The 26,151-nt window shown below is 54.2% G+C and overlaps 1 protein-coding gene across 8 annotated transcripts in view; it reads left to right on the top strand.

The window, feature by feature from the left end:
• The first annotated feature begins 4,063 nt into the window (after positions 1 to 4,063).
• VWA5B1 (von Willebrand factor A domain containing 5B1) overlaps positions 4,064 to 26,151 on the top strand; it is a 29,391-nt gene continuing 7,303 nt past the window's right edge. For 2 of the 8 annotated variants that reach the window (XM_033079572.2, XM_033079571.2), the window contains exons 1-15: positions 4,066 to 4,404; positions 4,604 to 4,744; positions 9,724 to 9,894; positions 10,150 to 10,311; positions 10,652 to 10,874; positions 11,050 to 11,192; positions 11,428 to 11,559; positions 11,820 to 11,944; positions 14,854 to 15,030; positions 17,820 to 17,930; positions 18,355 to 18,557; positions 20,744 to 20,858; positions 22,291 to 22,476; positions 23,725 to 23,920; positions 24,852 to 25,039. In XM_033079572.2, the coding sequence (XP_032935463.1) occupies positions 4,182 to 4,404; positions 4,604 to 4,744; positions 9,724 to 9,894; positions 10,150 to 10,311; positions 10,652 to 10,874; positions 11,050 to 11,192; positions 11,428 to 11,559; positions 11,820 to 11,944; positions 14,854 to 15,030; positions 17,820 to 17,930; positions 18,355 to 18,557; positions 20,744 to 20,858; positions 22,291 to 22,476; positions 23,725 to 23,920; positions 24,852 to 25,039 (2,496 nt within the window). In that variant the 5' untranslated portion in view covers positions 4,066 to 4,181. Of the gene's footprint in view, positions 4,405 to 4,603; positions 4,745 to 5,992; positions 6,084 to 6,335; positions 6,442 to 8,070; positions 8,858 to 9,723; positions 9,895 to 10,149; positions 10,312 to 10,651; positions 10,875 to 11,049; positions 11,193 to 11,427; positions 11,560 to 11,819; positions 11,945 to 14,853; positions 15,031 to 17,819; positions 17,931 to 18,354; positions 18,558 to 20,743; positions 20,859 to 22,290; positions 22,477 to 23,724; positions 23,921 to 24,851; positions 25,040 to 26,151 lie in introns of those variants that run through there. The other 6 variants (XM_033079573.2, XM_033079574.2, XM_033079566.2 and 3 more) reach the window with 5 other exon arrangements.

The following is a 26,151-nucleotide window of genomic DNA, read 5'->3' on the forward strand; positions in this document are numbered from 1 at the left end:
CCGCGCACCGCGCACCGCGGCCGCGCACGGGCGTTCCGGGCACCGCGCGTTCCGGGCACCGCGCGTTCCGGGGGCGGCGGGGACAGGGCACGGGCGGGAGGGCTGAGATCGCGGCTGTGGGGGTGGGGGGAGGTGGGCGCTGTGTGGGATGAGGCTGTGAGTCCTGTGTGGGGAGAGGCTGTGAGTGCCGTGGGGTTGTGAGCTGTGTGCAGTGTGGGGCTATGAGCTCTGTGGGGCTGAGAGTTCTGTATGCAGTGAGCTCTGTGGGGCTGTGAACCTTGTGCAGTGTGGGGCTGTGAGCTCTGTGTGCTGTGTGGGGCTGTGAGCCCTGTGAGCTCTGTGTGGGGCTATGAGCTCTGTGTGCTCTGTGGGCTGTGAGCCCTGTGCTCTGTGGAGCTGTGAGCCCTGTGCTGTGAGGGGCTGTGACCCCTGTATGATGTGGGGCTGTGAGCCCTGTGCTGTGTGGGGCTGGGCAGTCAGGTGCCCTCTGTGTTGAGGGCCCTGCGGTCAGGGGCCTGGTGCCCTGAATGCTGTGGGGCTGAGATCAGCACCCTGCTATGATCTGGGGTCTGGGGTCAGCCTGGCTCTCACCTGATGCACCCTGCTATGATCTGGGGTCTGGGGTCAGCCTGGCTCTCACCTGATGCACCCTGCTATGATCTGGGGTCTGGGGGTCAGCCTGGCTCTCACCTGATGTGGGGCTCAGTCCCCTGTGTGACGTGGCCATCCCTGGGGTCAGACCCCCCTGTGGTGTGGGGCTGGGGCTGTTTCCCCTGTCTGGTTTGGCCCTGCTGTGCCATCTGGTGTGAGGCTGGAGCTGTTTCCCATTGAATGGAGTCCCTTTGGAAGCCAGGGCTGGGAAAAATCACGCAGACACTGTGACATTTGCAAGGGAGCTGCAGCTCTGTCTCTGGAACAGGGATGGAGGTGAAAACAAGGTAGTAGGATGAGTCATGGAGGTGTAGAAATGACACGAGCTGCAAGAGTCATTTCCGTCCTGTCTCCTCTGTAGGGCAGGAGCCGGCTTAGACCTGGTGTCAAACCTGTTCTTGAAAGGTCCTGGAATAAAGAGGAGTAAAAGGGAAAGTAGAAATGAAAGAAGTGTTGGAAGAGCCTGTGGGATTTCCTCACTGTGCTGCTGTTCCTTTCCTTGAGCCTTGTTAGACAGAGCAGCTCTCAAGGAGGGTCTGAATTTGTGTTTTTATTCCATGCAGCAGAACCAGTAAAATGGCCAAGCCTGCAGGCATCTGCCACAAATTCCCAAAACAAGGATTAGTTCCCTGACTCAGTATTCCCCTTTAATAGAGACACTTCATTTGTTCCCACAGCCTGAAACTTCCATCTGAGCTGTCATTTCTTTCTGTCCTGAGAAATCTTATCTCAGGCAGGGCTGGACCCTTCACTATTGCTCTTCACACAACTGTAGTTGTTTTTTTCCTTAAAACAAAACCCCATCATTATCAAGTATTATCATCTGATGTTTTTCCATCTAATTCAGTTTCCTGCTTGGAGGTGGTAGCTCTGTGTCCCTCAATCTGTTGGGATCCTCCCCAGCCCAGCCCCACACGTGAACTTTGGGGTCTGGCAGTTTTATTTGTGGAGGTGACATCATGGCATTTTTTTCCATGGCAACAGGAGGATGCTGAGCACAGGAGCTGAACGTGAGGAGATTTTCAAAGGGAACAGAAGAGGCAGCCAACGGCAAGTCTGAGACATTAATTAGTTAATTAGGATAAAAATAAAGATGAATGTGGGAAATCCCAGAGGCTGACAGGCTCATGCTTCCAGTCTAATATTTTCTTGCAGACACACCTCCCATAAGGACATTTGGTTGGGATTAGTCCCATTTTAGTGAGGGGGAAACAGAGGCACTGAGAAGACAACTGTGATCAGGCAACATTGGCTGGGGGCAGATCCTTCCAACACCTTCCTTTTGCTCCTTGACCTTGGCTGCAATAGTTCCTTGGGGTTTTCAGGGCTGTGCAGCCTGTCAGTGAGCTGTGACTGTGGTGGGTGTTTCTCTGCTCTGTCCATGAGGAAGGACTTTTTTCCTCAGTCTCTGGAGCAGGAGTGGGCTCTTGGAGATGTGGGTTTCCTGTGGGTTCCATGCAAGGTCTTTGATTTTGCTGGAGACTCTGCTGTCATATAATTACATATTTATTCGTTTCAACATGAGATAAGTATTCAGATTAATTTAAATAAATGCTTAATTCCCCTCACCAGCAGACTTTGGCTGTGCTGGAATGAGATCTCACAGTGATGGAGGGTGGATGGTGGAATTTCATTGGAATTACCTCTGGTTCTTACACACCAAACAGGTCACACAGAAACCTGCTGGAAGGAGGAAGAAGAGGAAGAAGAAAAGGAGGAAAAGAAGGAGGAGGATGAGCCGGAGAAAGAGGAGTAGGAGGCAGTCCCTGCCCAACCCTGTCATTACTTTTCAATCATCAGTCTTTCAACAGGGTGATTATTTGTTTCTTCAGAGCATTCCAGGCTAAGGAAAATGGCAGTTAACATACAGAGCACACATGGAGATCATGGGACGTGCTCATTGCTGTCCATCCTACTGGAGATGTGGTTTAGTATTTGGTTTTTTTCTGGTTGTTTTTATTTTCAGTTTTGCTCCCATCTCCCAGCACAAATGCACCACACTTGCACACTTGAGTGAGCTGGATAATGAACCTGGAAAGCCTGTCCTGTGCTTGGCCAGTCCCAGAATCCACCCAGGCAAGAACCAGGACTGGAAATACTCCTCTGTGGTGGTTAGAGATGCTGCTGTTACCTGGCCTCAGGTGGGTAAAGCCACAAGCCTAGAGATGGCACTTAGGTGACCTCAAATGCTACTTTTAGCTTCTCCTCTCCTCTGTTTTGCCTCATTTATACCCACCCCATTCCCTCCTGCTGCTCCCTGGGAGGGGCTGGCCCTCATCAATGGTGGGGTGTCCTGGGCAAAGCCAACCTGGAGAAGAAGAGGAGGAGCAAACACCAGCTGGAGACCCCTGAGAGCTGTTCTGGGCAGCACTTTTGATCACCTCATTGATAACTGTGGTGATGCAGCTTCAGTGTCAGCACAAATATTAATCCCCCCAAACCAACTCCATGTGTGTCCTCCTGAGGTCTCACACTTGCCTCATCCACCATGTCAGATGTTGCTTTATCTTCTAAATAAATACCCTGCTGCTACCACGTTTGTTGGTTTGAATCCCAGGATTTCTCCTGATATGTTATTTTCTTCCTAGAAGCCACAAACCATGGTAAACAAACATTTACAGGTGCTGGGAACATGGGACATGTGTTTTTCCATGGCTGATTTATTTGTCTGGCAAGAACCATAAATTCTGGAGGTTCAGGGCTGAAGTCAGCCCTGGGAGCTGGGCTTAGGAAAAAATTCTTGAACAGGCATTTGTTTGTGGAGTTTCTTGCCTTTTCCTTTAAAACACATTGTGCTTGGGGAACAAGATGGGTCATTAGGGATGCCACATGTCTGGTCATCCTGACCCCGTGGTGTGGATGTGTCCTTGGAGGCCCGGGGAGAAAGAAGAGCTTTACCCTCAGTGTGCTCTGCCCCAGGCTCAGTGTCCAGCTCTGCTTTGGGACAATGTCCAAGTCTGTGCCCCTCTGGCTGCCTCAGTTTCCCCTTCTACAAGTTGTTTTTCCTGGGTTTAAGGGTGAGTTGCTCAGGGCAGGGACTGTATCCCACCAGGGGCATCCCTCAGTGACAGCATTGCTGCTCTGGGGTCCTTTAGACCCCCAAGGGTGGGGCTGTGGCTGAGGCGCTTTGGGCTTTGGGTGCTCCTGAGGAGGAGAGGATGAGCTGAGATGGGAATGGGGACAACAGCAAGAGTGGGAGAGAGATCCAGCCTAGGGCTGCAGAGAAGACCAGTGAGCAGTGGTGCATCCTGATTTTGGGGGGCTTTAGGGTGCTTTCCTTCCTTTGAAAGAGGAAGGGGATGACAAAGGTGAATGCGGTGGGTTCTTCCCCTCGCAGCAGCTGCTGCGGAAAATCCCGGGGAGACAAATGGTGGGGATGTGTAAGGGGAGTTCGCAGCCTCTTTTTCCCACCAGCCTGCCCAGCTCGGGGGCATCTCCTTCGCCCCTCGCCCTTTCCCTCCCCTGCAGCCCCCGGGCTCAGGAGGGGAGCGAGGGGAGGGGGAACCGCCACAGTGTTCGGGGGGATTGTCATGGTTACCTCCCTGGCAAAACAAATGGCTCCACTGGGTGATGATGATGATGATGATGATGATGATGATGATGGTCACCCAGACAGCTCCGGACACTTTGAGCCAGCAGTGGGGAGCGAGAGACCCACCCTGGGGATGCGGAAGCCCCCCATCCCAGGGGAGCCAGGCACCCTCCGGCTCCGTGCACCCTCCTGCCGGGGCACATGTTGCTGCAGCCGGCTCGGTAAGACCCCCGGGTACCCCCGGACTCCCCGGTTTCCCCCAGCCCCGTGCCCGGTGGGGAGGGTCCGGGGGGTGAAACCACCGGTTGCTGAGGTGGCTGGTGGTGCAGCGCTCCCCCACCCCAAGCCCCGGCGCTTGCTCCTCTCCCTCTCTCCCTCCCTTTCCCTCTCTCCTCATCTCCCTCTCTCCCTGTCTTCCAGAGACAGCGCTCCGCAGCCGTGCCTGTCGCCTTCGGGATTCCTCCTGCCCCTCCTGCCCCCCCAGCCCAGCCGCAGAGGGGTTGGAAGAGTGGGTGAAGTTGCTCCAACCCCCCCATCCCCTTCTTCTTTCTCCCAGGAAAGGTAAGAAAAGCAGTGGCTACTCTCCAGTTGCTCCTGCACCTTTTTAGCTCCGCAGGGGTGGGTGTGAGGGGTGTGTGTGTGTGTCACTTCCCAAGGCTGTGCACGATCCCAGCACAAAGCCGCTCACTGAGGAGATCCCTGTCATAATATTTGTGCAGGCACAAGCCCACACTTTGCAAGCTGCTGCTTCCCAGCCTTGCTTTTTCCCAGCTGGATGGTGAGTCCCGGAACATCCCATCCCTCCCCAAAAATTGTACAGACATTAGCAGCGACTGTGTCTGTCTGTGTGCAGGCAGAGGACAGGGATGGATGGGGGATGATGCTGGGGATGGGCTGTTGCTGTCCTGGGCAGCCAAGTGGGATAACCCATCCTGGTACACACTGTTTGGGGAAGGAGGAGTGACCTTGGCAGGGTGAGGGGGGCTGATCCCCCCGGAAAGGATCAAAACGCTGAGAGCTGGCTGGAATCCACCACACTGGCTGGGGCAGGGCAGGACAGGGCAGGGGGGGATGGAGAAGGGCTGTGCTGCTCCTGGGGGCCCTGTGTGGATCCTCCTGGGATCTGGATGCACCCCAAGCAGGAAACAAGCTGCCTGGTGGGTTTAACCCATCTGAGGGGTGTCTCGGCCAACACCCCCCCTCTGGCTCAGCCCAGAGATCTTCCCCCCAGCTGTGAGCCCGGTGAGGTGGGGGTTAACTAACTCTGTGTCAGAAATGTGTGATAAACAGCTCTAGGAAGGGGCCTGGGACATGAATCCAGGTCTCTGAGACCCAACTCTGGGGCCAGGCTGGTGGTGCAAGACACTTGCTAGGGTTATAGCTGACAGTCCCCAAAATCTGCCCCTGCCAGGGCTGTCAATCATGTCCAGCCTGGCACTGCATCACCTCGGGAAGGGGGAGCAAGTTGCTTCCACTGGGCTCTGGCAGGAGCAGCTGCTTCCCAACCTTTCCCCAGTTTCCACATCTGAGGCCTCAGGGTACCCTTGAGGCCAGGAATCCTTGTCACTGTTGTCACCCTTTGGGGGGTCTGCAGTGGCTGTTTCCTGGTTTTCCATCAAGTGGGATATTCCTCTTGCAGACTGAGGCAAGGGGAGGCTGGAGATGGGAGCACAGTTCCTGAAGCTTTTCCTGAGAATCCCACAGGTCTGCCATGGTGGATCCATGGCTCTTCCACACAGGACAGTGCTATGGGTGCTCTTTGCAACCCCATTTCCTCCTATTGCTTCCTCAACCTATCTTGGGGGTTGATCCCAGTTTCCTGGCCAGGTTTGAGCTTTGTGCTATGGGAGAAAGCAGCTGGAGGGCTCCTGCATGTCTTAGTCATGGCCATGTGGGTCAGGTAGGTGAAGTCAGAAGTCAGGGGTCCCTCAGCAGCTCCCTGAGCCTTGCTGCCCCTGAAAACCAGGGAGAATTTCCAAGGGTGACTCTGCTTGAGAGCCCTAAAAGTTTGGGAAGAGCAAGGTTTCTCCTGTCTTGGATTTGCAGACAGGGGGGAGTTTGTTTCCCGTGGTGATTGCCCAGGAATGCAGAAGGGAGGCTGTGGTGCAACAGGCATCCTTGGCCATCCCTGTCCACTCGTACATCTCCACAGGGCGCTCCGGCTGTCGTCATCCCGGCGAGCCACTGGATGTCAGTGTTGATTGAGACAGACGACGTGGAAGGAATATTTTACCCAGCTGCAGAAACCCAGGCATCCTGTGAGCAGTGAGGATGTGCCCCAGGTGTAGCTCGGACCTGGAGGCGAGATGTCCAAGGGAAGCCGTTTGTGGCCGGTCAGGGGTGGCAGCAGGGCGGGGCAGTGATTCAGCCGCTCAAAAATGCGGCTGACACAAGGTGTGGCATCAGGGCTGGGCTTCACACGGATGCCTTCTGTCCTGGGGAGCAGGAGCAGCCGGGCTGCCCCTGATTCCTGCCCTACAGGCAGCAGGGCCGGGTGGAGCTGTCGGATTTTATCCCAGCTCCTGCTTTGGCTCTCCCTGTCCCCTTGTTGGCTGTGAATGCCGCAGGTCCTGTGGTGTGGTACGGCTGGGACCCCAACCCACTCCTGGGAGTCAGGTCCTGCTGTGTGCTCACAGTTCTGCTCTATTTTCCTTTTCAATACACCCCAGAGAAGCATTATTCTGCCCGTCTGTACTCCACGTGCCCAGACAGATTTTTTTAAGGGCACATCAGTGCTTTGAGACACAGAGGGACACCCAGGAAGCTCCAAGCACTCCAGGCACCACCCCCTCTTTTCCAGGCACGCAAACACCTTTTTCCCATCCCATAAAATGCATCCCCAGCCTCTCGGGAGTGCTGGGACAGCCGCCTGCAGCCCTGTGCAGGGGCTGGAGCCTGTGCTCAGCTCACAGCCCCGCACTCCCTGCACATCACCGGGACCGTCAGTGCCAGCATCAGCGCCAGCATCAGTGCCAGCATCAGTGCCAGCATCAGTGCCAGCATCAGCGCCTTCCCCGACAGCCGGGCACAGGAACTGGCCGAGGGCAGTGCCTGCAGCGGGGAGATCACGTTTCAGTGTCTCCCTCCCCTCCGTGGCCAGGAAGAGCAGTGGATTGTCATGGGAAGGATGCTTACAAAGGAAAGGGGGGGAAAAAGCTCTATGTGGTGTGCCAGGCTGGCCAGGGGACAATGTCTGTCTGTCCCCAGCCCTGAGTGCCCCCTAGTTGATGGGATTGCATGTGAGTTTTGAGGGCTGAAGGTGTAAACCAGTGGTTTCCCTTTTTGCCAGATGCAGGATGAGGTCGGGAGGCACCTGGCCAGGTCTGACCTGCTGTGTGTGGGAGGCAGGACATGTTTGGTGGCAGTGAGGGGACACACTGAGCACTGGGTGGGTCTAAGGGTGCCCTGTGCAGTGTCAAGCTGTTGGTAATTTTTTGGGGATGCAGGGTCCTGCCAGGTGCCATCCTGAGAGTCAGGTCCTGTGGCCTGAACGGAGACTGAGTGCCCATCCCAGAGCAGCAGAGGCAGGATGGGGAGCAGGCAGGGGGCTGCTGCTGAGCTCCTGGGGGGCACAGAGGAGAGATTCCAGCTTCCTTCCCACTGCTCTCCCTTACTCCAGCCTCTCTGCTGCTCTCCCTTTCCATGCTGCAGTCACTTGATGGCGTTGGTGACACGAGCTGTGTGGAGCAGCCCCATGGCTCTGCTGACAGTATCCCCTATCAAAGGATATTTGCTGGGAAGGGCCCTCTGAGCCCTCCCTGTCCTTCTGGGGCCGATTTTTTGGCTGGCACAGCAGTGGGGGCTGGAGCCACACTCCTCTGAGCCGCCTTGGAGCTGCAGGAGAGGTGCAGCTTCCCTGGCTGGATTAAACAGAATACTGCACAGGGCTCTGCAGCTCTCCAAAGGTCCCTTAGTGCTTGTCCTGGCCCAGGTGATGCAGAAATCCCTGCTCCATGGGAGCTATGCCCCCAGTCCTCTATGTGTGCAGGAGGTGTGAGGGGCTTGGATCTCACCCATGGCTCTGCACTAAGTCCCTGCTTCCAAGCTGAAGTCACGCTCCTGGAGCCCAAATTCACCCCTCTGGCAGTCCTTAATGAATTCCTGTTGTGCCAAGCTGGTAGAGAGCTTCTTCCCATTATTATTTCTTCCCTAAGGTAAAATCATTCTCCCTCCTTCCTCCCCCAGCTGGCATTTAATCCCAATACCTCGATGGCCTCTGCACATCTCAAAGTGAGGGGACCTTCATGATCTGTCCCTGTGGCAGGTGAACTCTTGCCAGCTCCTGCCTTCCCAAACCCTGTTGGCATCACCCCGGTGTGGGATGGCTCCCCTGGCCCAGGCAGGGCTCCTGTTCATCCCCATGGATGCATCCCCGACCTCCCTGGGCAGCTCCTGGCATGAGCAGCATTTGTGATGGAAGGAGGGGTGGATTAAATCGGGAATGGCTGAGCTTTTTGGCCGAGATTCAAGGGCGTGCCTTGGGATTATTGCCCTCCATCATCATCATCTTCACTGCTGTTCGCTGTGCTCGGTTTCCCTGGCTGCTCTCCCCCATCCTGGACAGTCCTTCCTGCTCTCCCTGCTCTCCCTTTTTCCTTTCTGAACGTCGTTTTCCTGCCCGAGCACTCATCGAGCTCGTGGCCTTGATATCTTCTGTGGCATTTGCATATAAAGGTGGGTTTTAATAACGCAGGACTGGTAGGGAATGATAAACTGATATATTTCAGTGTGCTGGCTTCTCCTGGGCCTCGTAAATCACTGCATAAAGCATTGCAGAGCCAGCCAGGGAGAACTGCTGCCTAGCAACTTCTCCCAGTTCCCCGGGGGAGCGGGATGTGGCCCTAAAAATCCACCTGAAAAGTCTCCTTTAAAACCCTGAGGCTGGGGGGAGAGGAGCTGTAAGGGAGGAAAACCTGCTTAGGGAAAAGAGTTGAAATGCAATTGGCAGAAGGAGTCACTTTGCATCTGAATGTGTCGGCTGAGCACAGGGAGGGATGAGTCAGCCCTTTGCAGGAAGGATCTGGAGATGCAGGACAGCAGAGCAGTGGCACCTCCCCAAAATCAGCGAGGATGAGGATGGGCAAGGGCATGGGAGGGAGGGCAGGACGATGTCTGACTCTGCCTGCCTACTCTTCCTTCTCCAGGAGAGAAAAAAACCTCTCATGATCATAGTCTTATCCTGGAGAAAGTTGTTGGTTTGGAGGGTGATGAGGAGAAAGAGGGACAGAAAAAGGTGTCAGGCTGTTCTGCCCGGAGTCCAGCAGTGTGGGAGCTGGGACCATGGACCTCCGGGGCTGTCTGTCCCAGGGAGGTTTCATCTGAACCTCCTCCCTTGTGCCAGTGGGGGTTTGGGACAAGGGTTTTCCTTGTGTCTTCCCACTGGGCTCTTGCTCCATCCCCATCACTGCAGCCTGATCCAGGTCTCATCCTGTCCCAGGTCACTCACCTTTCTGTCCTCAGGGCTTCAGAATGAGAGCAGAGCCATGCAAACCTTTTGGGCACTCAGAACTCCACATCCATTCTCACCTTTCTGTCTCCAGCTCCCCACCATCCCCCAGAGACCTTCAGGAAGATGCCAGGGCTGATGAACTGGGCCACCCTCTCCCGGCTGCCCCTCATTGCGTCCGAGGTGACATCCTGTGTCAGCGGCTATGCCTTTGGGATGACAGCCCTGCTCACCTACCACAACCCAGACCCCCGGGCTTTGGAAGGCAAGTTTTAAGGAGTGAAGCTTGCAATGAGAACTTTAAAGTCAGAATATGGCAGTGCTGTGTTTCTGTGCATGCCTTCAACCTTTAGATGCTGGTGGGAAGCACAACCAAGTGCATTGTGTCCAAGTCTACAACTTTCTAGGTGTGAAAAATCCCACAAGTGAGATTTTTTCCCACTTGGGGAGTGCCAAGAGGGACCTGGCTGGTAGGTCCAGGGAAGAGGTGAGTGTTGCTAACACCCCTCCTGGCTGGCAGGTGTCTTTGTGTACCCCTTGGACGAGGGCACGACTGTGGTGGGCTTCGAGGCGGCCGTGTCCCAGCGCACCGTGACAGTGCAGATCAAAGACAAAGCCAAGACAGATGTCACCTACTTCGACAGCTGCAGCCTTCCCCCTGGAAAAGCTGCTGATGGAAGTGGTGAGGGGGTTGAGGGTGTTTAGAGAACGTGGGGAGAAAAGGAAGGAAAGGGGAGTGGGGAGGTGACAGGGGGTGGCTGGCTGGTGTGTGCTGCTGCACCAAGGGGGCTCCTTTTGGGAGGCTGAGGGGTTGTGGTGCTCATGCCAAAAGTGTCAGTCTTACCCAGCACTGCTGTTGCTGGGCAGCCAAAGGAGTGATGCAGAAGCTGAGGCGCTTTAGAGAAAACTGATGTGTGCAGTGGGGGCTTTGGGTGTTTGATCCAGGGCTGGAGGTTGTGGGAGGCCTAGAAAGGAGCATTTTCCATGCTTGCATTACCTGTCGTGGTCCAATCTCTGTGCAGGAAGGATTGTGATGGATGAGGACCTGGAGAGAATTGTTTTTGTGGCCAGCCTGGGCATGATTCCTCCCCTGGAAAGTGTCTCCATCTTCATCAGCACCTCCTCTGAGCTGCAGACACTGCCCAGCGGGGTGGTGAGGGTCCTTCTGCCAGCTGTGTGTGTCCCCAAGGTCCCCCAGCCCAGCCTGGAGAGTGCCAGCAGCTTTTCCAGCCACCAGCTCCGATTGTATGTAAAATCACAGAGTGGGCTCTGTCTGGAATTGATCCTGGGGAATGCAGGGCTGCCTGAGCAGGAGCTGCAGGAGGCTGGAGAGTGACTGCAGGCTTTACCTCTGGCAGACCTGCAGTTCCTGAGGGATAGAACATGTTCACAGGGTTTATTCAGGTTTATCTCACTGCAGGGACAAACACCACTGCGCATCGGGGGGCCCGGAGCAGGGAAGCAGGTTCTGCCTGGCTCAGCTGCTGGACAGTGAGGCCACCAACCCCTTTGAGTACGAGTTCAGCTTCCACCTGGAGATCCGGGGGCCGTGTTTGCTGGCAGGTAGGAGCACTGGGGCTGTCCTGCTGCACAAGGCTGATTTATCACCTCCCCAAGGCAGTGTCCGCACTCCTCCTCCGCAATGGAAATCTGTGTTGGCAACTTAACTGTGCTGGGGTGGATTCACCAGTACAGGGCTGGTGCTAACGTGGGCTCCTGTCCTCTGCCACTTGTCATCTCTTCTCCCTGGTCTCTTCCCATCTTCAATCCCTGCTGGCACCTGGGTTTCCCCGGGCAGGAGTTGAGAGCCCCACACACGAGATCCGAGCCGACGCCGACCCCTCGGCTCGCTCTGCCAAGAGCATCGTGATCACACTGGCCAACAAACACACCTTCGACAGACCCGTGGAGATCCTGATCCATCCAAGTGGTAGGTGGGCTCTGCTTCCCCTCCGCTGCTCTTGCCCCTTCCTGGGGTCCTCATCTGTAGCTCTGGAGGCAGCTGGATTAGTGGTTTTGCAAATATTGTCGAGGTGAGGCTTCCCAGGAGGTAATCCTGGCCCTTCTCAGGGTTTTCTGAGCTCCCCAAGCTCACAGCTGCTGTTGTTTTCCCAGCCAAGGGTGCCTGCATCCCTGGCAGACCCAGAGTATAACCACAGCTGTTCTTCACACAATTCTCTGCATTTCCAGAGCCCCACATGCCCCACGTCTTAATGGAAAAGGGTGACATGAGCCCTGCAGAGTACGAACGGCACCTGAAGGGGAAGAACGATTTCATTAAAGGCACTAAGAAAGACCCCAGTGCCAAGAAAAAGGTGAGAAACACAAGCTGCAGGTGTTGGCTGAGGCTTTCCATGGACTGGAGCTGAGCTAGAAGATGATTCCATGCTTCCAGCATCAGATATTACACTGTCCCAATGAGACCTGCAGCATCCTCCCTCAGAGAGGGGCTTGTGTGGAGGAAGAGGGGAAAATTCAGCAGTGCTGCTGATAAACTGAGAGGGGAAGGAGCTCTGAGATGGTTATTGTGTGTATAATTAGTGCTAGTCTAGCATAGCATAATTAGAGAGGTGCATTGTGATACCATTAAGGGTATTATAATTATTGCAATGACATAGAATAAAATATTCTTTTAATTGCTCAGTAAATGTTTACTGTTTCTGGGTAGCTGTCAGAAAGAAAGAAGTGATTTTCCTGGGAATAATGAGCTGAACTGAAGACAAGGTAGGAGAGACTTCTCTTTGTTCTGCTGAGCAGCAAAGAGAAAAATATCTGTGCTGGGATTTGTGCCTTGTCTTCCAGCAGTTCTGAAGGAGTGAGTGACAGCCCAGCACTTTGGCGTGTCTGGGATCAGTGGAAAGGAGCAGACAGCTCAGAGCCCTCCTGATTTCCAGGGTGGGCATCTCCCCCTAAGGAGCAGGTTGTGCTTGTGTGGCCACAGCTGGGGCTAGCAGTGTCAGCTCCTGTTTTCACAGCCAGGGCTCTCCTGTGTGCCCAGGGATGCTCATTTCCCCCTGAGCTCCTTCTCCACGTCCCACCCTGGGTTCAGACATCCCAGACCTGCTGCAGGGATTCCTCCCCGTGCTGCTGAGATTTCTCCTTTCACCACAGACTTGTCAACCCTCCTCTCCTCCCTTCCCTTTGCCCTCCACTCTCTCTGCCAGGGCTGGGACTCTGCAGGCATCTCCTCTAATTGTGTTCAGTGTGTGGCAGGTGGAACGAGATGAAACTCCCACGCTACGCCTCGGATGGCTCCCTAATTATTTCTGCATCTTTAGCATGTCAAATTATCTAAGGGGGCATCATTCTGGAGACATTTCCCTGCAGGAAAGCCACCTGTGCCCCAGGAGGGCTGGGAAACAACTGCAGAGAGTAGAGGAAATGCCTGGAATACCTGGGGTAGATGATGGGCTGGAATTGCTGCTGCTCAGAGCAGGGCACTGGCCACTTCTTGGCTTAAATTAAATTAGCCCAGAAATTTCAACAGTAAATGATAATTAATTCTCCTCCCTCTGTTTGTTATGCAAAAGGCTTGGATGCTGTCAGCTGTAGGTTGGTGGGGATGGATGCACACTGGAACCAACTTTCCTCGACAAAATCTGATTAGTTTACTGTAATTGGATAATGGGTGAAGGGGAACGGAAGGGAGGTGAGGAGATGTTTTATTTTCTGGCTGACCTGTAGCAGCTCCTCTGAAGCTGTTTACTGAAGATTTGCCTGTAAAATTCCCTTCAGTCAGTGAGAAATCCCAAAATATGGGTTTATCCTGATCACACAGGAAATTTATATCATGAATACCCAACAGCATTCCAGGGAGTTCTGTGGATAGGTCCAGGGCCATGATTCAGCATTTGGACAGAGGCAGCAAGAAACACTCTAGTGTGGAATGTGATAAACTGGAAAAGTTAGAGAAAATAATGTCATATGGCTGGAGGGAAATGGAAATGGAGAAAGCCCTTTGATTTCTCAGCAGCTGATTAATTTATACCCCATAGCATAGAAGGGAAAGGCAGGAGGGTGAGTGGGAGCTTGGCTCATTCCTGTGAGTGGGACCTGTCCTTTCACTGGGTCAGAGAAGCAGCACTCAGGCAGAGGAGCTGAAAGCAGAGCTTTTGTGTGTGTGTGTTGAGCCACAGGGACTTAGTGAGTTTTAGAAAACAAAGGTTGGTCCTCAGTTCTTAGACTGCAGAATGTGAGTCATGGCTGGAGAAAACAAGCCCAGTTATCTGGGGTCTGGTTTACTCCCTGTGAAACCATCGAGAAAAGCAGCCAGGAAGAGGAGAGAAGAGGCAAACAAAGCCCCTGAGGCTGGAGCTGCTGTTGAGGAGCTGCTCCCACACTCAGACCCAGGGGTGAAAGGCCATGGCCAGGCTGATGTGGGGCCCTGGAGCTCCCTCCAAAGCAGCTGAGGCTGTGAACCCATTACTGCTTGATACATAAACCTGCCACAAGAGGTTTTTACCAGTTCAATTTTATCCCATTTGTAATGAACACTTGAAATAGAAGGAGAGAAAATGCAGAGAGCCATTGGAGCTGTGTGCAGTGCAGAGATGATGCAGGCTCCTATCGAGCCATGGCCAGAGCAGACGGTTCAGCTTTCCAAAGCCTTTCAATCCCTACAAAGAACAGTGATAAAAGAGATGGGCAGAAAAACCAGAGGTGGCAGGAATGAATTGGAGTGCTGAATGCAGCAGATCAAGGGCTGCATCTCACACTTCATTAGTGAGTGACCATGGAGAAAAACTCTGGTGTGCCTGGTGGGAGGCTAAGCTGTGCTAATAGACCAGGATTTTGAGAAGGATCTAATGAAATGTTTGGAGAATCAGTTTTGCAAGGTGCTGGGTAGGGCCAGGTCTTTTGATTTCTTCTCCAGGGTTTTATATGAGTGTGCAGTTGCTCCATATAATCCCAGAATGGTTTGGTGGAAAAGGCCTCAAAGCTGATCTTGTCCCACCCCTCCTGTGAGCAGGGACACCTTTCACTATCCCAGCTCGCTCCAAGCCTCATCCAGCCTGGCCTTGGACTCTTGCAGGGATGGTGAATACTGGACAGAACAGCACACCTAGACTTGGCCCACCCTGGTGTTGTCACTTCTGGGGCCAGAACAAGCAGATTCTGGTCCACAAAAGGCCATGCACTCACATTTTTAGTCCTGCTCCAATTCCTTTCAAATTGAAACGGTGGAAAAATCAACCTCTGGAGCTCTCTCCTGCTTTTTTTTCAGATGGAAATCATCAGGAAACGACTGAACAAGGACATCCCCCACCACCCTGTCATCATGCTCAACTTCTGCCCTGATCTGAGCACTGTGCAGCCAGGCCTCCGGACAGCCCAGGGAGAGTTCATCTTCCTGGTGGACCGCAGCAGGAGCATGAGCGGTGTGAGCATCAGCCGTGCCCAGGTACCTGCAGGAGGGGAAGCACCTGCCTGTCAGCAGGGATGAATGAGAGACAGCAGTGGGAGTGCTGAGAGCATAAATGCTCATTATCAGGGGATGGGGGGTAATTATGGGCTGTGTTTTAATCATCTCAACCATGGCGCTTGTTCGGTACCTGCAACAAAGGTGATCTCCCCCATTCTCTTCCCCTTCTTCCTATCAGCACATAAAACGCAAAATTATTTTCTTTCCCTCTTGCTGGCATGTTTTGTGCATCCCTTTTTGAGTTCTCCCTGTCTCCAGGAGGGCTTTGGGTGATGGCTGCCTGGGAGGAAACCTCCAGGGAGCTCCAAGGGGAGTGAGGTGCTGACCATGCACTGTGAGAGCTTTTGCTGATGGGCACCTCTGTGAACCCACAGAGAAATGATTTAAACATGAGACATCCCTTTTCCAAGGACAAATGAACACCAGCAGCCTGGTGGATGGTTATAGGAGTTGTGTCGAGACCTCTGGATAAAAACCAACATTGTCAGGATGTTTTGTGGGTCTGAGGTTCCTCTGTCAGATGTGGCTCTTACCCAGAGCCAGCCCTGTGCAGGACCCTGCCCTTGCTCTGCTGAACCTCATGAGGTTCCTGTGGACCCACTCCTGAGCTTGTCCATCCTCTAGCACATCTCTCTTCCCATCTGTCTCCAGTTTCCATGGGAACTGCTGAAGGAGGACAGACACCTTCAGCAGCAAGGACTGGGATGCTGGGGAGCCTGCAGATGGCTGCAGCACATCCCCTGGGCTAGGGAGGCTGTTCCCAAGGAGAACAGGACACCTCTGGACTTGTGACCCCTTCCCCCAGCATCTTTAGGAGTCTGGGAATCTTGTCCCAGGGTGGATTTTTGCTTTCTGACTCCCAGCATGGTTGGGTTTGGGCACCACAGTCTCTGCAGCCTCTGTGGAGGCAGGATTGTCCCCTGGGGATGGGGACCTGCAGGATCAGAGCCCTTCTCTGAGAGGTCCTGAAATGGAAACCCCATCACAGGAGGGCTGCAGTAACAGGAAAAAGTCTGTTCCCCTTCAGGAAAAAAGATTTTGAGGGAAATTTTGGAGGAGATACCTCAAGGGAGGAACCCACTGCCCCTCCTTTGAGTGTCCCATCCCAGACACCAGGAGCAGGGGCTGTTCTGAGAGGGTTTGTGGAACCTTCTGCATCATCCTCAGCTGGCTGGATGCATGGCATGACAGATCTTGGAGCTGTGCAGCCTCAGGATGCCCTCAGGGATGGGGTGGAAGGGCCTGTGTGGATCAGGAGGGCATCCATCCAAAGCAGCTGGAGTGGAAAATTCAGGGATTTAAATTTCCTGCAGCTAGTTCCTTTCCCACCCTGATGCAGCCAGGGAGAAGAGCCAGGCTGTGATGGTGCTCGCTGGCAAAACTGCACTAATAATTGGGAATTGACTTTTCTAGAAGCAAACATCCCTCCTTATTGAGTTGCCATATAGCTATGGAGTGCAACAGGATCAAGATCAATATTTACCATAAGGAGCAATAAATCTTTCTGCTTGCTGAAATAGCAAGCAGGCATCAGTTGCCCATTTTGGGAAGTGCTTTAAGAGAAATATTTGGAAATTTGTATTTGTATATTTGTAATGAGTTCCAAGCTGGGATGTCAGCACTGAGATCTGGAAGAGCCAGCATCCCAGGAGCCATCTGGGAGCAGTGGTATAAATATATCCTCGTAGGTTTGAGATAACAGCTTGCATTTGAGTACTCCAGAGCCTGTTAAAGGGCAACCCTGTTCTTGTACATGATTTCACTGATTTTCAGTGCTCCAGCTCTGTGTTGGTGCTGAGTCTTACAGGCTTTGGGAGCTGGGCTGACCTGGCACCACCTGGACCCAGGCAGGGGTTCACTGTGTCCCTCTGTGGTCACTTGGTCTTTGCCACTGGTAGGACAACTCAGGGAGGTTTTTGGAGGTTGTTTGACCTTGGCAGCTCCTCCAGGGGCTGGCTCGAGGGTTTCTGCTGCCCTAGGCAGACTGGCAGGAGTCTGCCTTGATCAGCATTTAAATAGAACTGAGCTGCTCCTGAACACTTTGCTTTACATTTTGCTTTAAATAAACACTTGCTTTAAATGGGCCTCCTCTCCTGCCACATAATTGCTCCTACAAGCTCAAGAGCTCCTTAGGCAGCTCTTGCTCAGTTGCTGTGATCACAAGCTCTGTCCTGGACTTGTCCACAATATCACTGTGACAATTCAAGCTGCTCTTGCCTTATGTAAAGCCCAGGAATAGGCACATTAGATAACCAACCACCTCTGGTAAAGAAAATAGCTTAAAACTGTTGTTTCCCAGTTATTTTAATTGAAGCCAGCTATGAATACAAGAGAATTGGGGATGAGGGAGGCTTTTCCTTTTGTGTAACTTAAAGCTGTTTGTTTATTTTCTTGGACTTTAGGCATTCAGATGCATTGCATGTCGCACTTCTCAATTTCACACTCTGCTTCTCACCCACCAGCTCTGTGCTGCAGCACTGTGTTGCCAGCACAAATTGAATCCCTTAAAAACAAACAGAAAAAAATTATTCAGTTCTTTGTTGTCCTTTTTTTTCCCCAAAGATTCCCCATTTTCCTCAGTGCTTTGGGTCCCAAATATCATCAAGGGACTTTGAAAAGAGTGGGGTTGTATGGAGGATGGGAAAGAAGCAGTCAGGTGAAGGTGGGAATAAGATGGGATGGCTCAGAGTTGTGGCTGGTGAAGTTGGGGATTTGGGGCAGCCAGGAAGAGTCCAGGTGTGCTGATGTCTGTTTGCTTTCCCCCCCAGGATGCTCTATTGGTCATTCTCAAGAGCCTGATGCCAGCGTGTCTCTTCAACATCATTGGGTTTGGATCCACCTTCAAGACCCTCTTTCCTGTCAGCCAGGGCTATTGTGAGGTGTGTGAACCCACAGTCCATAAAACCACAGACTGGTTTGTGTGGGGAGGGATCTTACATGGACAAGGATACCTTCCACTATCCCTGGGTGCTCCAAGCCCCATCCAACCTGGCCTTGGACACTTCCAGGGGCAGCCACAGCTTCTCTGGGCTACCTGTGCTAGGGCCTCACCTCCCTTATAGTAAATAATTTCCTTATAGTACCAAATCTAACCCTGCCCCTTTTCAGCTTAAAGCTATTGCCCCTTGTCTGTCACCCCAGGCCTTGCCCAAAGTCCTTCTCCAGCTCTCTTGGAGCCCCTTTAGGCACTGGAAGGGGCTTTGATGTCTCCCCAAAGCAGGATGAACAGCCTCAACCCCCTCAGCATCCCTCATGGTTCTTGGAGGGTGCTGGTGCTGACAATTCCACTGTTCCTTTGGGCAGGAGAGCCTGGCCATTGCCTGCCAGAGCATCAGGAGGATCAGGGCTGATATGGGCAGCATCAACCTCTTATCTCCCCTCAAGTGGGTCACCCGCCAGCCCATCCACAGGGGCCACCCCCGGCTGCTCTTTGTGCTGACAGCCGGGGCCATCAGCAACCCCGGCAAGGTTCTGGAGCTGCTGCGGGACCACTCCTGCTCCACCAGGTACGGGCTGAGCCCTGCAGGGCCAGGAACTGCCCCAGGAACTGCCCCAGGGACTGCACAAGAACTGCCCCAGGGACTGCACAGGAACTGCCCCAGGGACTGCCCCAGGAACTGCCCCAGGGACTGCACAAGAACTGCCCCAGGGACTGCACAGGAACTGCCCCAGGGACTGCCCCAGGAACTGCACAGGAACTGCCCCAGGGACTGCACAGGAACTGCCCCAGGGACTGCCCCGGGGACTGCACAGGAACTGCCCCAGGAACTGCCCCAGGGACTGCACAGGAACTGCCCCAGGAACTGCCCCAGGGACTGCCCCAGGAACTGCACAGGGACTGCCGCAGGGACTGCCCCGGGGACTGCCCCAGGGACTGCCCCAGGGACTGCACAGGAACTGCCCCAGGGACTGCACAGGAACTGCCCCAGGGACTGCCCCAGGGACTGCACAGGAACTGCCCCAGGAACTGCCCCAGGAACTGCCCCAGGAGCTGCCCCAGCCTGGGTGTGCCTCCCTTGAGCCCAGCTCCAGCTTACTGAGCCCCCACTGCAGAGACAGAGGCAGGAGAGATTGCTGCTATGAGCCATGGGAGAACCTCAAAGGGTTTGGAACGGATCCCAGAAGTTCAGATGCTTTTTAAACAATCAAAAGCAGGATAATTGAGCTGACAACTTCACAGCTCTCGGCTGATGCTTCCTGCTAGGAGAGATTGACACGCCAACAATCTTCCTTGCTTTTTTTTTCAATTTTTTTTTTTAAAGCACATCTGGGGCTGGCCCCAGCTGCTTCCAGGATGGGGCTGTGCAGAATTGAATATGCTGAAAGGGAGCAATGTAAAAAGCAGCTAATTTGTGCATGAGCTCCCAGCCTGGCTCCCCAGCCTTGATCACAGGCTGTTCTGGTTTCTCCTCTGCCTCTTTAAGGGGCACAAAACATGAGAAAAATGTAAGAAATCCTGATTCCTCTTCCATGTCTCAGATTTTGGGGTTATCAGAGAAGCTGCTCTCTGGGTTTGTAACTGCACAGAGGTCTGATTGTTCCCCAGTGTAGAGCACATCCCACCATCCCAACCCTCACTCCTGTGGAGCTGGAGGGGGAAGGGTTAAATGCAGTCAGAGCTGGAGTGTGATCCTGAAAGGGAGAGTCCTGGGCATGGCTCATCTTAAAAGATCAGAATCTTATTTAGGAGGGATGTGAGACTGGCCTAGGATTTGCAGCTGAGGATTAAAACCCTCCAAGAGAAAAGCCCCTTGTGCAGCCGCAGTTTACTGCTGAAGGTGCTTTCCTTCTCAGAGCCCACTGCCCTGCTCGAATGCTGTATCCCACCCATTCCCATCCTCATCCTCTTGGCTTCCTGGCACATTCATCCCCACCAAGCACTGCCCTCCCTGCTGGGATCCAGCTCGACTCCAGCCTTCAGCCCAACCCAAATCCTGATTCACAGACCTGAGAGCTGGGGGGAGCAGCCTTACCTGGCTTGATTCTCCTTCCTTGAGAAAATGTTTATTTTCATTGCAAGCAGAGATAATTAATGGATGTTTAGTGCTATTGACCACAGCCAGCAGGGAAAAGAGCTGAACTGAGAGCAAAGCAGCTTGTTTGTGTTTGCAGAGGAGGGAAAGGCTTGAGGTGCTGCTGGGAACCCCTGAGTGTCACTGCTAGGGCTGGTCTTTGGGGTTTGGGGTCTGCTGAGAGGAGGGGGCTGGTGGTTCATAGAACCCCAGAATGGTTTGGATTGGAAGGGACCTTAAAGCTCATCCTGTCCCACCCCTGCCATGGCAGGGACACCTTCCATAGCCCAGGGTGCTCCAAACCCCATCCAGCCTGGCCTTGGACACTGCCAGGGATCCAGGGGCAGCCACAGCTTCCCTGGGCAGCCTGTGCCAGTGCCACCCTCACAGGGAAGAATTCCTTCCCAATATCCAGTCTAACCCTGCCCTCTGTCAGTGGGAAGCCATTCCCGCTGTTCCTGTCACTCCATGACCATGTCCAAAATCCTTCTCCAGCTCTCTTGGAGCCCCTTTAGGCACTGGGAGGTTCCCAACCCTCCTGCCACCCACCCAAAAGTGGAGCTGGCTATTCTGCTGGACAGCAGTGGGATAAACCAGAGGGAATTTCTGCCTGAGGGAGTGTGTGGGCTGCATGGGGCTGGATTTTCCTTTGGATCCCGATTTTCCCTGTCCCCTTGCAGGTGCTACAGCTTTGGCATCGGGCCCAATGCCTGCAGGAGGCTGGTCCAGGGTCTGGCTGCCGTGTCCAGGGGCAGCTCCGAGTTCCTGGCCGAGGGGGAGAGGCTGCAGCCCAAGGTAGAGCCCCCCTCCCCGTGGGGCTGTCACCATGCTCTGGCTCACTGAGCTTCCCAGCAGCTTCATTCCCATCCTGGCTCTGCCTTCCCAACCCCTCCTGGCAGCAGGTGGGCGAGCAGGAGGGGTGAAAGAGCATGTCCATGGGGGTGGAAGGTGTGTGTGCCTCCCTGGGGCTGGGGGCTGCGATGCTGCAGCTCTGCCTTCAAAGGCAGATTCGGCCAGGGCAGAGGGACCGGCATCAAAGCAGCCAATTAGTTTTGAAGTCAGGCTCAGCCCTGGCGTTGCTCAGGCGAAAAGGGCTCAGGGTTGGAGCGAGAGGAATGTGCTGTGATGGCTTTGCTTGTTAAGCTGACTTTAAAGCCTCCCCATTCCCTCTCTCCCCATGAAAAGTAAAAATGTGCTTCAAATTCGGCATAGGGATGGCTCTGTCCCCTGGTGAATACACTGAGCCCAGCTTGTCACCTGCTGCTTGACTAAATCCAGAGAGAATTGGGTCTTTATCTCCTAAATATCTCCAAAAAGCCAGCTCCTACCTTCTTGATCTCTCGAGGGGGAGTTCTGCAACTCCACCCTCTGCAGGAACCTGGCGCACACAAAAACCTCTCTGAGACAGAATGGCATCAACATTTCTGATGTAAATGAAAAGCAAAGACAGTGAAGAGAGAGGTGTTTAATAAGAGCTATTAATAAGAGCTTTGCAGGCTGTGCAGCTCGGTGCCTTCAGCAGTCTGAGGCGTCAATTAATGGCCTTATGAAACAGCCTGGTGTGTCTTTCCAAGCCTGTGAAAAAGCAGGGAACAATAGGGAATATTTGAGCTGTTCTGTCTCTAAATGCGGTGTTCAGTTCCCTTGGCGTGCAGGGAAGCTCGTGTAGATGGCTCCCTGGGAGCTTTGTCCGTGAGGTATTCACAGATTTTGGTCTTCTCCACACGTGTGACTGGCAGAGCGTTGCTGACCTCTGGCAGTGACTTGTGCCAGCAATGAGCTGTTCCAAACACACCGTGTGTGAGTGCTGGGCTTGGGACAGGGGCTGGGGCTCAGACCAGAGAAGGCTGACAGCATTTCCTGGGTGCACAAGGGGTGCTGCCTCATGGCAGAGAAAGATCCCTCAGGCCATAAGCTCCCACCTTGCTCTGGGCTGGCAGTGTGTGTGAGATCAGCCCTGGGCTCCATCACGTCTGCTCATGGTAAAAAATCATGGATTCATGGAGTCATTTCAGTTGGAAAAGACCAACATTTACCCTGGGCTGTGTATAACTGTGCCAAGGAGAAGGGGATGGGTGTCAGAGTACACTAAGGGGAAGCAGACTGTCAGGAGAGGGTAGGAATGAGATGATGGGTTTGAGGGAATCTTCCCCTTCCCTGCAGCACATGGCATGTGCACCATGGCTCACACCATGTCCAGCTGAACCTCTCCCCCTGCCCTTTGCAGATGATCAGGTCGCTGAAGAAGGCGATGGCACCGGTCCTGAGCGATGTGTCTGTGGAGTGGGTGTTTCCTGAGAGCACTGAGGTCCTGGTGTCCCCTGTCAGCAGCAGCTGCCTGTTCCCTGGTGACCGTCTGCTCAGCTATGGTGTCATCTGTGACACCTCCCCGTACCTCTCCAACCCCAGATCTGTGAGTCTGGGGGGCTGTCCCAGGGGCTGGGGGTGTTGGGGTGTGTGCATGGTCAGAGGGTGTCTCCTGCTTCCCAGCTGTGTCCTTAGGGAGGTGATGGGGGCAGTTTGGGGGCCAGCAGTGCCTAGGGATGCTGCTGCAGCCTGTCTCAGCTGGGAGCTGGTGGACAGACACTGTGGTGGGACTGTTCCCTGTGTGCTGTGGTGGGACTGTTCCCTGTGTGCTGTGCTGGGACTGTTCCCTGTGTGCTGTGCTGGGACTGTTCCCTGTGTGCTGTGCTGGGACTGTTCCCTGTGTGTGCTGTGCTGGGACTGTTCCCTGTGTGTGCTGTGCTGGGACTGTTCCCTCTCTGTGCTGTGCTGGGACTGTTCCCTGTGTGCTGTGCTGTGCTGGGACTGTTCCCTCTCTGTGCTGTGCTGGGACTGTTCCCTGTGTGTGCTATGCTGGGACTGTTCCCTGTGTGTGCTGTGCTGGGACTGTTCCCTGTGTGCTCTGCTGGGACTGTTCCCTGTGTGCTGTGCTGTGCTGGGACTGTTCCCTCTGTGCTGTGGTGGGACTGTTCCCTGTGTGTGTGCTGTGCTGGGACTGTTCCCTGTGTGTGCTGTGCTGGGACTGTTCCCTGTGTGCTGTGCTGGGACTGTTCCCTGTGTGCTGTGCTGGGACTGTTCCCTGTGTGCTGTGCTGTGCTGGGACTGTTCCCTGTGTGTGCTGTGGTGGGACTGTTCCCTGTGTGCTGTGCTGTGCTGGGACTGTTCCCTGTGTGTGCTGTGGTGGGACTGTTCCCTGTGTGTGCTGTGCTGGGACTGTTCCCTCTGTGCTGTGGTGGGACTGTTCCCTGTGTGCTGTGCTGTGCTGGGACTGTTCCCTGTGTGCTGTGCTGGGACTGTTCCCTGTGTGTGCTGTGGTGGGACTGTTCCCTCTCTGTGCTGTTGTGGGACTGTTCCTCTGTGCTGTGCTGGGACTGTTCCCTGTGTGCTGTGCTGGGACTGTTCCCTGTGTGTGCTGTGGTGGGACTGTTCCCTGTGTGTGCTGTTGTGGGACTGTTCCCTGTGTGCTGTGGTGGGACTGTTCCCTGTGTGCTGTGCTGGGACTGTTCCCTGTGTGCTGTGCTGGGACTGTTCCCTGTGTGTGCTGTGCTGGGACTGTTCCCTGTGTGTGCTGTGGTGGGACTGTTCCCTGTGTGCTGTGGTGAGACTGTTCCCTGTGTGTGCTGTGGTGGGACTGTTCCCTCTCTGTGCTTTCCTGCAGGACAAGAGGCGGCGGTACAGCATGATGCATTCCCAGGAGTCGGGCAGCTCCGTTTTCTTTCACTCCCAGGAGGAGGGAGCAGGTTTGGAGAGCTGGAACCACTCCAGAGACTCGGAGGGCTCCTGCCCCACCAAGCGCTCCCCAGACCGCCTGGGCGTGGGCAGAGATCCTGGGGGAGAGTCGGACACGGACACGGGTCAGCTTTTCCTCTCCACATGCCCCTGTCTCTCTAATCAAACTTCTCTCACTGCTCCCCCAATTATTTTGCCTGGTTTTTCATGTCTTCAGCTGCAAAGAGCTGGAGGAGCTTGCAGGAGAGATGACAGATCTCCTGAGGCTTGAGCAAGTCTGTTTGGTTTGGATGTTTTATCCAAACCTGTCAGGAAATCAAGGGAAGCCCTGGTGAGCTAGGTTCCCTGGAGATTTTCAAAGCAGCTTTAGCTTTGGCCACATAATTATTTACAAGCTTCCCAAGCAGTGTGAGGAGGAGTGGAGTGAGCAAATGGGTAGCTCTGCTAGACCATCCCTGTTCCTGCAAAGCAGCTTCCCAGTCAGGAGTGGGGGCTAAGGGATCCCAGCCACTCCCCAGGGTGTCACTGCTCCCCACCATGGCCTGGCTGGCTCTTTGTGACAGCAGCACGTGGCACAAAGCAGCTGGCTGCACCCCAGACCTGGGGAAACCTCTGTTACTCATGGGATGTTCTTCCCTTTCATTCCAAGAGGAGCTGTGCTGTGCATCCCCTCAAACTTGTCAAAAGCAATGAGAAATCATGTCTTTCCAAGGCAAATTTTAGTCTTGCTCTGACAGGAGCGTGTCTGCACTAATTAAATTTCATTAGTAAACCCTTTGTCTTCTCCAGGGAGGTTTGGGGAAATGCAGTCAGGCTTTTTTTGGCTGAAAACTCCTCAGACAAAACCTTCCCAACCTGCTCTCTTGACATCCCCAGGAATTATGAGTGTTCCTATTTCCTTTTGTGGTTTCGTTGCTTTGCTTAAAACTTCGCAGAGCTGAGTGTGTCCCCCCTGAGCTTTGGCAGGACCCTGGGGAGGGCTCCCACCGTGAGCCAGGGGGATGTGCTGGCTGATCCCACTGCAGAGTGGAGCTGATCCTCTCTCCCCCCGTTCAGGAGTGGATGTGAAGGCTGTGTCCAGGAGACGGGCGTACAGCACCACCCAAATCTCCGAGCACGAGCCCCGCAGGAAGGTGCCCACAGCCAGCGATCCTGGCACGGCCCTGGTGAAAAACCCCCTCCGAAAAACTCACCTGCAGGACCTGCAGCAGGTCAGCCCCGAGCCCTGGCAGGTGGATGTCCAGGTAGGTGATCCCCCAGGGGGGCTTTGCCTGCAGGTGGAGGCCAGAAAAGAGAAGCAGGAAAAAATCAGGAAAAGAGCCTGAAGGAAAGGGCCTGACACACACTGGTCCTAAAATAGTAATATAGATAACAGATAATAGATGATAATAGATAATGCTATGCAGCACATCACAAGCACTGGGGAAACAAGCCAAGCAGGGAGCAGAGTGCCATCCTGATATCCCATAGCAGTCCCTCCCCATAGGAGCCTGTTTTTTCCCTGCTCCCCTTCCCCTCAGGGGCCTGTGCTTCACCTTGCTGCTCCTCTGGTCTTTCTTATCTCCGTACAATTTAGGATTCAAACTCTCCCCGTGGCTGTGCCCAGCAGGGGAAAGGAATTTGGTGCCAAAGCAGATTCCCAGCTGGAACCACAGCCTTGTTCAGCACTGGGATGAGATGTGAACCTGTGTGATGGTACATCTGCTGAACAGGGTTTTGTCCCCTGCCTGCAGCAGGTGGAATTTGGGCAGATTTTTCAACTCATCTGTGGGAAGGATAGGGATAGTTTTCTCTCATCCTTGGCACCACTGGGATGCTCTGCTCTGCAATCAGCATCTGCAGGGCTGGGAGGACCAGCAGCACTTGTGTTCCCATGGAAACTCGGAGCGGGATGTCGGGGACTTTCATTTCCCCTCTGCTGTGGGTTAGAGATCACTGGGTGAGGGGTGGGAGGGATGAGGGGGCAAAGGGGAAAGCAGGGTCAGAAAGGGATGAGACCTCTACCCTCAGGCTACAGCAGTGAGGGTGGTGAACAGCATCAGTGACCAAGAACAAGCAGGTTTTGGGGGTACTGGCAGCATTCCCTGTATTGGGAAGGTCCCCAGAGCATCTTCCTGCCCTCCTTGTGTGGGCAGGGGTGGAACTGACTCCCTTCTGGAGGGCAGTAAAGGGTTAACAGCATGCTGCCTGCTCTTAATTAAATGCAGCCTGGTTTTGCTATCCCTCCTGCTGCCAGGGCTCCCAGTCCTGCTGCCAGGGCTTGACATTTTCAGGGGTGTGAAGCCGAGCCCTCAGCTCATCTCCACTCTTGCCGTGCTGGGAAGGAAAGGTCAGAGCCAGCCACAGGCAGCTTAAA

This window comes from Catharus ustulatus, chromosome 24 (assembly GCF_009819885.2).
Source record: "Catharus ustulatus isolate bCatUst1 chromosome 24, bCatUst1.pri.v2, whole genome shotgun sequence".
NCBI classification, from domain to species: domain Eukaryota; kingdom Metazoa; phylum Chordata; class Aves; order Passeriformes; family Turdidae; genus Catharus; species Catharus ustulatus.